General features: G+C 29.2%; 2 protein-coding genes across 4 annotated transcripts in view; both read right to left on the minus strand.

Annotated features, from left to right (window-relative positions):
- Positions 1–2,290, minus strand: part of LOC106681767 (pancreatic lipase-related protein 2) — a 12,150-nt gene extending 9,860 nt beyond the window's left edge. Inside the window, exon 1 of the mRNA XM_014422263.2 lies at positions 1,998–2,290. Coding sequence (XP_014277749.1) covers positions 1,998–2,097 — 100 coding nt within the window. The 5' untranslated portion in view covers positions 2,098–2,290. The remainder of the gene's footprint in view (positions 1–1,997) is intronic.
- Positions 2,291–5,057: 2,767 nt separating this feature from the next.
- Positions 5,058–12,218, minus strand: part of LOC106681761 (pancreatic triacylglycerol lipase) — a 9,278-nt gene continuing 2,117 nt past the window's right edge. The window contains exons 1-7 of one of the 3 annotated variants that reach the window (XM_014422255.2): positions 11,480–11,674; positions 11,007–11,169; positions 9,219–9,364; positions 8,166–8,426; positions 7,574–7,774; positions 7,021–7,177; positions 5,058–5,817 (exon numbers count right to left, since the gene is read on the minus strand). In XM_014422255.2, the coding sequence (XP_014277741.1) occupies positions 5,760–5,817; positions 7,021–7,177; positions 7,574–7,774; positions 8,166–8,426; positions 9,219–9,364; positions 11,007–11,143 (960 nt within the window). In that variant the 5' untranslated portion in view covers positions 11,144–11,169; positions 11,480–11,674 and the 3' untranslated portion in view covers positions 5,058–5,759. Of the gene's footprint in view, positions 5,818–7,020; positions 7,178–7,573; positions 7,775–8,165; positions 8,427–9,218; positions 9,365–11,006; positions 11,170–11,479; positions 11,675–12,218 lie in introns of those variants that run through there. The other 2 variants (XM_014422254.2, XM_014422253.2) reach the window with 2 other exon arrangements.

A 12,218-nucleotide genomic window follows, 5' to 3' on the forward strand; every position in this document is an offset into this window, starting at 1 on the left:
ATATATATGAAATAAATACATTTATCGGTCTATATGAAAGCATTCAATATAAATTAATATTTATAATTGCCATTTCTATTTATTACATCAATAATTCTGAAGAGAACGCTGCTTTGCTTTTAAAAAAAAGAAAGTATTTTTCGAGTTTTTGCTAAATGTTATGCAAATATAGTGTAGTTTCTTGATTGAATGGCACATCTTCATTTTCTATAATGTTCACTGGGGAACAGATGTGCCATTATTAAACTACCAAACTTTCTTAAAGTTTAGTTGTTTCATTATTTTCAAAAGGTGTTTTTCGAATCGTTTTCTTGAATAGAGACAGATTTTTTTTTTTTTCTATAATAGTTATATATTTGAAACTGAACTTGTTCTGGACATAATGATTTTTGAGTCAATATCAACAGATCTAACTTGTTAATGGCAGAGAGGTGAAGAGGATTATTGTAGAATAAATGAGATTCATAGTTCTGTGCTTAGATTCTTATGCTGTATCAACACGTTTGCTTACTGCCGCAAATCCAAAATTTGTTCAAATGTTGACAAGCAAAAGAAACAATAAACCTAGGTATCAACAGTTTGGTTTGTTCTTTTGACTATGGTCGGCTATTACATTCAATTTATTCTATTTTTATCATGAAAAAGAATAAAAGATGAAGGAAAACACAAATATCAGCAAATTTGATGGTAGGTGATGAAAAATTCATAAAAATGGTATTAGTAACCTATAAATCCAATTTTTATTTTAGATTTTTTATTAAATATTTGTTAAATCAATTATCCAAGTATATAATGTCTTTGTAAATGTATATTAGTGCTATGTTAAATAAAAGATAAACTGGTATAGTGATTAACAAGAGTTGAAACAATGTATTCATACCAAATCCAGAAAATTTTTTAAAAAATATACAATCTTAAACTAGAGTTAATTATTAAATCCGAGGGTTGGGGAAATTCTTCAATTCATTGAAACTCGAAGATCTCAAATATTTATCTGCTGGTAGTTGAAAAACAATTGTAACTGGACACAAACGTGAGTATGTAGCACAAGCGACAAGCGCCCTTTGATTTACACACTTTATGCGAATTTGATATAGTTTGGCAAACGTGTAAAAGCACATTAAAGGTAGAAAACACAGTAAAGGCAACAAATGACGAAAATTATTTAATTTTTCACCGTGATGTTTGTGCTAGCTTGCAAAATAATCAATTTATGATAAACCTATATCAGTACTTAAATTATAAATTTCATATCAAGTCCTAGTATTATAAAAATTAATATTTGCCCCGCAAAATTTAAAGAAATAAAGCCTAATGTTACTACTTCTTTGCGTGGTTAGACAATTATGAACCTCAGACTTTTTGACATCGCATCCCTTTTAAGTTTGACGTCAATATTTGAAAAATATGTCTATATGCTTCTCCTGTGAAGTCAGTATTTTGTAAGATTTGCCAAAATTCAAGCAAAGCAGCGATATTTTGTAATTATAATAAAAGAAGTTATAACTTTATATCTAAATTTGAAGGATCTTAAATTTTTTGTTTTCAATATTTTATTAATGTTTTTTATTTTAACGCTCGCATAAAACCTATTTAGGAAACTAGTTTTGTAATGTTCAATTTTACAGTTTTTAAAAACCTAAATTAATCAGTTAATTCAATTTTTCATCAATAAAAATGAAGAAGAAAACTCAAAAGATTTTAATTAAAGTTAAAATATTTATTACTTTATCGTTTACTAATAAGCTAGTTTGAAAAAAAAAAACCTGAGGATGATCTTGGTAATAGCAATAAACATAATTTTATGCAGCAATTGCTAAAACACAAGTTTTAGTTTAAAATTCATTTTTTTGTTTAAAGCCGTTGTTCAAAAATACTATCAGAACTGTCCAAACTAGACACATTCCACTTTCTTTCCAAGATGATATATCTAAATAAATGCATTAAGATTTATTTTAATTATATTAAATCCCTCAAAATACTGTTTAAGGACTTACCACCGCATTTCCTTTTCCCTTGTGGAAAGCAATTAACAACGGATGCCCAGTTGAGTAATAAAATCACCGCTAAATATCTTATGTTCACTTTGTTGGCCATTGAATTGTTTTATGATTTTATTACTTGCAATTATCTCCCGGCTTACAGGTTACGCGAATGAAATAATACACGAACCCTGATCACAATATTTTTTAAATATAATCTTTCTGACGTATAATTTCAAAATATCCGAACTGAACTGTCACTTAGAGGCGGCATAAATGAAGGATATTTTGAAGTCTTTATCAGTGAAAACGTTTTGTCCACTCTAAATTTTTTGTCTCGATTTCATTTTCTTAAGTAATGCAAGACATACGAGTGTGTAACTATTACAAGTCATCACTTCATTATTCTTAGAGTATTTACGTACATAGATAGAAATAATTATTTGTTTTCGTCACAGGGGTCATTATCAAAAACTCACTTTCTTTCCCGAGGTTAAAAGAAACTAGCCAAAACGTCTTTTTCATTTTTTTGTTTTCCAACCCCTCAATCAACATTTAGTACATTTGAAATCAGAGTACTTTTTGAGCTATTAAATATTCATAAACTATTAAAAATAAAAAGTTTGGATAAAAAAATCCTGTGAAATTTTCGGGTGAGTTACTTCCCTAATTGCATTTAGAAAATTTACGCTAGAGATATTGTTTCTAAACAGTTGAAATAAAAAATAAGGGTAGGGTCTTAACTTTATTAATACTTTAGTAAATTGCGTGTTAAGGCTCAATATCTGAGAAGCTTAGTTTTTTAGGTATGGGATAAAAAGTATTTTTCCTGAACGTTCCACAATGTTGGACACAGGGGTATTTTAATTACTGAAAATAATGAACAAAAAAGTAGATAAATTTCAACAGAAAGTAAGTATTAGTAATTGTTTTGACCATTATGAGGTTCATCTCAAAAAGGGGAATATTCCTAATAATGACGTACAAAAAAACTTTGATCAAAGAAAGAAAAAAAAATGGAAAGTAATTCACACGACTTAAATCAAAAGTTTTTTTTTAAATGTCTATAAGATGGAGAAGTCGATAAACTCACAAACCAAGTCAGGTTTTGTACTTTTGTACATTTATATAACTATCATAAGGACTATTTTCCAACAATATTAATTTTTTCAAAATTATAAGATGACAGTTTATTTGAGAATGTCCCACAGATGATGGCCTTTAAATATAGTTCCATTGGTTATTAACGTAGTAAGCAGTGAAGCAGTGTATAAACAATTAAATAGAATGGAAATCTCCATTAAATTTAAATCAGATCTATAAAACAAAAAATAATACTGATATATCGAAAAAATTACGATTTAAAAGTTAAAATAATAGCATTTAGCAATTTTAAAACAATAGTTCGAATAAATGCCTAAAGGTAGCAGCACAAATCAAGGAAGGGAAAAGTAGTAGTTCTAAGTAACGCCGTAAGAGGCCAGCACCATCCAACAATAGTTTCCACAAGTGATTTCGGCTTTTAGAAATGATAAAATAATAGTTTACCTAACTGCCTAAAGATAGCAGCACAAATCAAGAATCGTAAAAATAATAGTATCAATAACGGCCACAAGATAGCAGCACCATCCAAAGAGTCGAAATGTAGCAAGAAACTTTTATTTTATATTAGGAGAGTAGAAGTTTGCAGGAGCTCACTACCCGGGCCGGTGTTATTGATCGATCAATTTACCTCCTGCTAGTTCCTACTCTCCTAATACAAAATAAAATTTTTCGACCTCAGAGAGGGCTGTCTGTACGGTGCTGCTATCTTACGGCGCTTATTGGAACTACTATTTTTACATTACTTGATGCGTGCTGCTATCTTTAGGCAGTTATTTGAACTATTATTATTTGGATTTTTTTCACTATATTTGGACTTGGGAAATGGCTTATTGGATCGCGCTGACCACTTGCGACGCTAATTTGAACCAGTATTTTCTACCTTTCTTGATTTGTGCTGCTTCCTTTAGGCAACTAGCTGAACTATTATTTTAACATTTTGACACACATGGACTATTAATTAATCGTTTTATTGATCTTTTCTGTTTTATTGATTCTGATTAAAATTATGAATGATTTTTCAATCGTATTCATTTTTATGTGTTGTTAATTGGTATAATAGATTACTATACATTCCTTTATGCTCTTATTAACTTCGTAAACTCTGGTTTTGAAATAGTGAAATTTTAAAAATAACAAAATATAATTAGTAAAAGTATATTATTATTATTATAAGATTTATACTGCAATAAAATGATTCTACCTTCCTATGATTGTGTTTTGCCTGGTATTAAAATATTATTTATTAGGGGTCTTAAAGTGAATTTAATTTTTATTCTTAATTAATTGCTTTGAAGTTGATAGGTAATGGAGGGTTGTTTACTAAAAAAAAATGTTTAAAAATTTAATTGTTGGTCTTAATTCACTTACAGTGTCTTACAAATGTTTTCATTCCCAAGGCAATATATTTTATCCATTAAAGAGTGTCATCGAACCTGAAAAAGTGGAACTTTTTATTTATTTCTGAGACATTAGGAATTATGATGAAATAAACCATAAATAATATGACAAACTGTAATCATTATGTTTTATAAAAATTTTTAACACAATCTGGCTCACACAATTTTTTTACGTTAAAAACAAAGAATATATAAATTAATCACAATTTCAAATTTAGTTATTTCAAACAAATATAATTAGTAATTACTCCATCGAAGACCTAGAGGATCTTATCTAGTTTACAGACAAGGATAGTTGTCTAATTCACAGAGGGTTCTGCTAGCAGACACCGAAATGTACCATTTTTCATTCATACAGTTGAAAATATTAATAAAAAATACGCATTTTATGTTTTTATATGTATATTTGGGTAGGAAAAAATAATAACCATTGTTAATAAATACAAATTTCTTTACTTTGTACAGATACACACTATTAGTGAGATATACATATTTATATCAGTGCAATGTAATTATATAAAGATATATGAAAAATTTATTACAATATAGGTAACTGAGACATTAACACATCCAAACACTTCAGTCTTTTATAATAATCTAAGAAATCTAGGTAATTGTATCCAATATTTTATATAACAATATCTACAATAGAAATGATTTAACTTTCTCAAAAGTTTATAAATGTAATGGTAATTTATAAAAAGAAAATTTGAAATAAATTGATGAAATGAGGCGCTCGGCCATAAAATATGATAACTGGCAAAATGGAAACTTTTAACTTGAAGTCATTTAACATAACTTAATACCAACATTATTCTCTTAAGAAAACAAATTTCCTAAAGATTCTTTTAATAATTTATGAAATCGACCTTAAAAAAGCTGGTGGCCAAAAATTCAATTCCTAAAAAATTTCAGTTATCGTGTATTACTACCAAATGCCTCAAATAAAAGAACAATGCTAAATAATTCTTCAATTTTCTGATATGAAATGATTTTTAAATATAAGTATCTGATTACATACAATAGCTAACTTAAACATATCACTGAATAAATCTTCATGCCTAAGTCAAAATTGTACATAATGTAGATTAACAGATATCAAATTGAAATTCAAAAAGTTTATCGCAATTTTTGATCAATAAACTAAAAATCACTATTTACAGATGTCTTTCCAGCCATTGACTTGATAACTGGAATTGAAAACGACATGAATTCAGGATTTCACTGTAAGCAATACTTAATCTAAATCCAAAATCTTAGTAAAATGAATTCTTCTTCAACCTCTTCCATATGGTGGCTTATCATTAGTCGTAAGGTAGAATATCCCTCTTGTACTGAAAAATTAATTAATGGAATATTAATATTTCCAAAAGTATCATTTTTAAATTTAAAAAACATTATAGGGATTACTGAGATATATAAATTAGAAAGGATGACATTAATAAAAAAAAAATTCATGACATAAGTAACTTAAACATAAATTCCAGAAAAATGGTCTTACATAGTAATGTAAGAAACTTAGATTTTGATTTATTACTTCAATAAAACAATATTTAAAATAGAAATGATCTACTATTTTGCTTGTTCACCAATCTTTACTTTTGCTTACCTATATACAGAATATATAGTAAAGCAAATTATTGTGTCCTGAAATTTTTTGAATTCGAGTTTTCGACAGAAATACACATTTTGAAGTCCTCTGAGTTCAAAAATCCATCTCTCACAAAATAGTCTGAGTGAATGATTTATTTTGAATTGTTTAATCAAAAAGTAACTACAAACCACTTGTTGATAAGGTATAGATATATCAATTACTATATATTCCTCGCTATATCTTGGATTTCTTGGTATCCAAATCAGAAGAAATTTCTCGTCGATCACCTCAGTAAATGGTTATGGTAATGATTAAGGAAGATATCCTATGCAATGTCGTAAGGATTACTTCTTGACTTTAGCCAATATTTTGTATCAACTCAACGAGATAAGTCTTATGCTAATTCAATAAAACATTCATTTATGGTCCAAATATGTGATTATGTAACTGTACCTCAATGTATAGTAGATATTTAAAATTTTTTTTTTAAATTTAAATGAATCTTTGAGATTTTTAGATTCTTTCCTAGTTGTTTTATATATTTAGTTATGTATGCAGATATGAGAAGAAATCTCAATAGTTTTGAGCAATCTTTATCAAATTGTAAAAGATTATAGCAATTTTTAATTATATAAAAAAATATGTTAGAGGCCTCATATATAGTATTTTTTATATAACTAGGTCTCCATAACTATATATAACACAAGGTTCTTAAGCTCTCAGAAAGGTAAATTTATAATTGATAAATCGCATAAAACATTACCCTTATTCATCCTACTGCAAAAAATATGACAACAGGAAACAAAACCTTTAACTTTTCAAATTGTAAAATGTATAACACATTCGATATTTAATATAAAACCACACTATTCTATCTGATTTAAATAACACTAAATTTTTAAAGTTCAAATAAAGTTAAATAACCTTTTCAGAGGAATATTACCTTGTTGGTGTAGGGTCTCCCATGTAGGTCACATTGTGCTTGTTACAGTTACCACTTGCGTATGATTTCCAGGAATCGCACTCGACTGCACGAAAAGCTTCTGGGTTTTGAATACTCTCATCATAATACTTGTAAGACATACCATGGCTGCAACCTACTGACAAACGAGCATTTAGTGGCATTATATGCATGCTGTAGGGAGCAGAGTAGCTTTGTGGTAAGGCATCTGACCCTTCATGGGTTGTAACGGTAAAGATTTATTTATATGCATACTGTACCTTTTTATAAATTAAGAAATTTTAGTAAAGAGATGAAATATTCAATTGGTTTGTAGGAAGATGGTTCGGATAGCAGTTAAGAAAGGTATGAAAATAACTATTGGTTACTAATAAAAAGTTTTTCTGCTATTTTTTAACCTTTCTTGATCTCCGCCCCTACCATCTTCTTTCAATTATCGCAACTAATAATCTTCCACTATAAATATTAAATTCTTTAAGAAACCTCATATCATATTTGACAAAGCCATCAAATAAATAAAATAAACATCACTTACTAATATTAATAGAATATTCTTCACAAGCAGGCTGTATCGGTGTCCCTCCGTTGGGGTAGAAGTCTGCATGGCCGAGTGCAGTGTAATAACCAGCAGCTCCCCCAGCAGTGTGAATAACATCCACGAATTCTGCATCTCCAGAGTCCAACCGAGAATCCTCACCTCCCATATACTCATACAACGGTGAAGCTGGATCGAGACCTGGATTGAGATAAAATCTTCATACTTATCAAAAGCATAATAATCTCATAATAATTGTCTCACTAAAAGTAAAATATGTACATTTTTTCCTTGTTAGGATCATACTTGTTTTGTTCATTTCAGTGAATTATTGGATGTGAGGTGTAAATTTCTATTGAAGATTGTCCTTTAAAATGGTCGAAACGTTAAGACTTTAAAAGAAATAATAAAGAGTGTTTTGAGACTTGGATACAAATTATTTTATTTAAGGCATGTCTATTTATTTATAATAATTTTATACATTTTGAAAAACAGTATGTGATTACATAGATATCTAATGAGCATTCTGATCCCATCTACCAAAATGAGTCCTTACAAATCATTATTCAATATAAATCTTTGACATATGTACCTGTGATCCTAGCGACTTTGCCATGCCCTGCCTTTTGAATCGTCTGTGCAGCGATTCCCATGACGTGGGATCCCAAGCTGTGCCCGATCAGGTGGAGGCGGTCCAAGCTCACGACCCTCGCTTCCAGCAAACGCTCAACCAACTTCGCCACTCCACGACCTACTGGAGCCACACTGTACGTCGTAACGGGGTAAAGCTTATATCCAGCCAGAGTACTCCAGTCGACTGCAATCATGTTCAGGTCTTGGGATGCTAAATACACTGCAGATGATAATATTTATTATAGATGATTCATTTACAATAATATAAGTAATGTTTATTTGTAGTTGTGCATTTTTAGTTGATAAAATAATTGAGCTTTGATCTAGTAAGGGCAAAATTGTCTTTGAAGGAAGCTGGAAAAATTGTGGGCATAGCTAATCTTAAATAAAATTTCAAATTTAAAATTCTCAATCAAAATGATATCGGAAAAAATCCTTAGGATCACACTGAACCCACATTGTTTAAAATAAAGCTATATAACAATAAATGTATTTTTACTTTACATATAACAGTTTTATTCTGTACATTGATATATTCTCCACATTTATGCAACATTTTGGCCCTTTTCTTCTTAACCCCAGTCACATTATTAAAATTATATGTTTTCATATGGAACTAACTGATAGGATGTATTTATTATAAATATTATTTTTCCCCTCTGTTCTTTTCTGCTAGATATAATATAACATAATATAATATAATTTTAATAATGTGACTGAGGTGAAGAAAAAAAATTGAAAATGTCCAATAGAAAGAGCCAAAATGGGAATGTATATAATAGAACTATTATATCTTACAATTATATATATATAATAGTTTTATTTTAAATATGGGTTTAATGTGAAGCTAAGGATTTTTTCCTCAATAATATTAAATAATTAAAAATGTATACCACCTAAAAAAATAAACAATTATGATGTTGTTCATAAACTTAAAAAATAATAATAATAAAATAGCAAGATAAGTGTAAATAATCATTATTAATCTATCTTTTAAATTATTAATACTCACCTTTGATGGTGTTATGTACAACGTAGGAATGGGAACTGGATAGCCAACCATGAACTACTATTTTAGTGTCTAAATCTTTGTTGAACAGATGTTTCAGTTGTTTGATTGAGCTTCCTTCAGAAATTACCTCTCCAGATCTACATTCCCTGCAAATATACCAACAGTGAAGAACATATTTAGTTTGTAATCAATTATTAACATTTAAATAGTAAAAAATAAATGAAAAAAAAAATAAGGGAAATATTCATTGGCGAGTGATTAATGAGCACATAAAAACTTCCCCTTATATAACATAAGACAGTGAAATAATCTGCCAGGATGAAATTCTGAAAATAGCTGTCAAGAAAATACTGGAAATAAAATGAGAAGTGGGATTTGAACCCCGGATGATTACTTTGGTTCAACTCTGGACATATTTTTTAAATCCTCAGAACCTAGCAATAGAAAGGCAGATAAAGCAAAAAAAAAAATATATATATATATATTAAGAATAACAATGGAATGTTTCAAACAAAGTTTATATATTTTCTGTACCTAATGTTTCAGAATTTAGTTTATTCTTGTAAATATGTATATTAGCAGAAATTGTACCTTTCCATTTATTATTTTTAGGTTAATTACATTTGATTTTTATTTTCTATTGTTTATTATCAGAAGTGTTTGTCATCTTATATTTTATGATACAACATGGTTTTACTTTCTTTGTTCTATTCTTATTTTAGATATTCTGTTAATTATTGTTGTTCATTTTAATCTTTTCAAATTCATTATTTCATTATGTTTTATAATTTCATTCTTATTTTGTATTTCACCCTAAGGCTCTAAAGCCTAATTCTGATTCCTTGAGCTGCAGATAGCCTGGTCGCCCCTCATTTACACAAGTACTAAAAGACTAATATTTTCGATTTCCTCCATCTTGTCCAGTGGACTTGACAAAATAAAAAAAATTCCCACTCTGGTTTTTGTACAACTCTAGTACTAATTCTTTTTTAATCTAAATTACAAAACTAGGCATTTTCATATTGATATGAAGGTCATTCTTTTCATATCTCACAGACCAGGTTAATAAAATGAAAAGGGAAAAGAAAGAAATCTACTATAAATGCATCCCTTTCCTTAAGGAAAAGTTCCATGAGGGCTTTGGAGAACGAGACTTCAACGTGAGAGGCCTCTTCTTTGGAGCCTGTGGAAAGATACCCAGCACAACTAGGAGCTTGGGGTCGATATCCAGGACATGGCAAAGATAATAGAGAATATAATACTCGACTCCCTGAGAATCATTCACCACTCCATGCATGGAAACTGATGAGTAATTGAATCATCCAGAGGAAGGATGACATGCATACATTGCATATTTTACTTGTTATTTTATTATTTTTGTATACATTTTTAATATTTATTTTTACATATATTTGTTAATTTTGATGTCTATTAGTTATTTATTTATTTTTATTTTAAGTGCATTTATATATCTATTTTTTATTAATATTTGTATCAACTATTCTTTTAAAATCACATTGGGTTGAGAGAATATGAAGGAAAAGAAAAAAAAATCATATTCTATTATTATACATTGTTACTTGTTATGCCTATGTATAATAAGATTAAAAAAATTGTCTGATTAAATCAGAATAAGAATGCTGTGTAGCTAGCGCCCCATTGAACTTAGCCAGCACATCTTTGTTGTTCTAGAATAACTTTGACATTTTAACAAAACACTGAAGTTTTTCCCCTACAATTTCATTTTTTAACTAATAAAATAGCAATAGAGTGGAACATGAAACTTACCAATTATAGAAGGTGAAGGTATATTCCTCATTAGTTATGTTCTGTGGTATATCTCCAATTTCGATTTCATTGTGTCCATCTCGAAATTTTGATCCTTCTTCCCTAATTTCAGGATGAACATAAGAGAAAATGTGCATTTGATCATCTTCCAATGCTCTGCCATCTAAATATAAGAATAAACATTATACAACGCCCTTGACACATTTATCTTATCCTTATTACAGACCTGTATAATTTTTTCGATTCATTTCAATTCATTAAAATCTAGGTTTTATTTACATTACTGTTAACAATTCTTTTACATTTTAACTATAGCAAAGAATTATAATTTCAATAAATATTAGCCCTGTTTTGTTTTGATATTTCTTGAACTGACTTTTTGTCATTTTAGTGGAAATAAAGAATGAAGGTGTTCACTGGAATTTTCTGGTGAAACAATAGATGATAGGGAACTAATTTTTACTCTCACTTACCTATATGTGGAATATATAGCAAAGGAAAGTATTAGGATCATGTAAAATTTCGAATTCGACACAAATACACGTTTTGAGGTCTACTAAGTGCATATAATTAAGTCCAGCGAAGTGGTCTCTGCGTGTGTCCGTGAAAAGCCTAGCTCACAAATGAAAATTCGTACCAATTTACGAATTTTCATTTTTATATTTATGTATGTATGTATACATACATACATACATACATATAATATGTATTTAGGCGGGTATATGCCTAGGACGTGACAACTTTTTCGATTAAAATCGACAGACGGAAGTACAACGTTATAGAATCGATTCTTCAATATAAGTTAGGTCTCTTTCCCTAAAGTACCTTCAATTTTGTTTGTTTAATAAAATGAACAGTTCTCATTGTTAGCAACAATAAACAATGGCTAGATACAAAATATATAAGAATTTTATGAATAACTAAAAGGAAAAAATAGAGACATTCCATTTGAATGGAAAAAGCTGAGACCGCTCGATCTCCTCAGATTCCATTATCAAGGGCCATTTATCTTATGTAAAGGTGCCTCTACACGTTTGCCAAACAGTGGCAAATTCGTGCATGCACTAGCGCGTGGATGCTTTATTTGGATTGGCTGGTACAAGTTGGCCTGAATTTGCGGCCGATCTGACTGCGTGTCAGTTTTTGAGCACAAATCAAAGGCTGCTTGTCTGCATCCACTCGTTTGTTTCGAAATCTTAAATCTTATTAATA

This window comes from Halyomorpha halys, unplaced genomic scaffold, assembly GCF_000696795.3.
Source record: "Halyomorpha halys isolate HHAL.00 unplaced genomic scaffold, Hhal_1.1 Scaffold363.1, whole genome shotgun sequence".
NCBI lineage: Eukaryota > Metazoa > Arthropoda > Insecta > Hemiptera > Pentatomidae > Halyomorpha > Halyomorpha halys.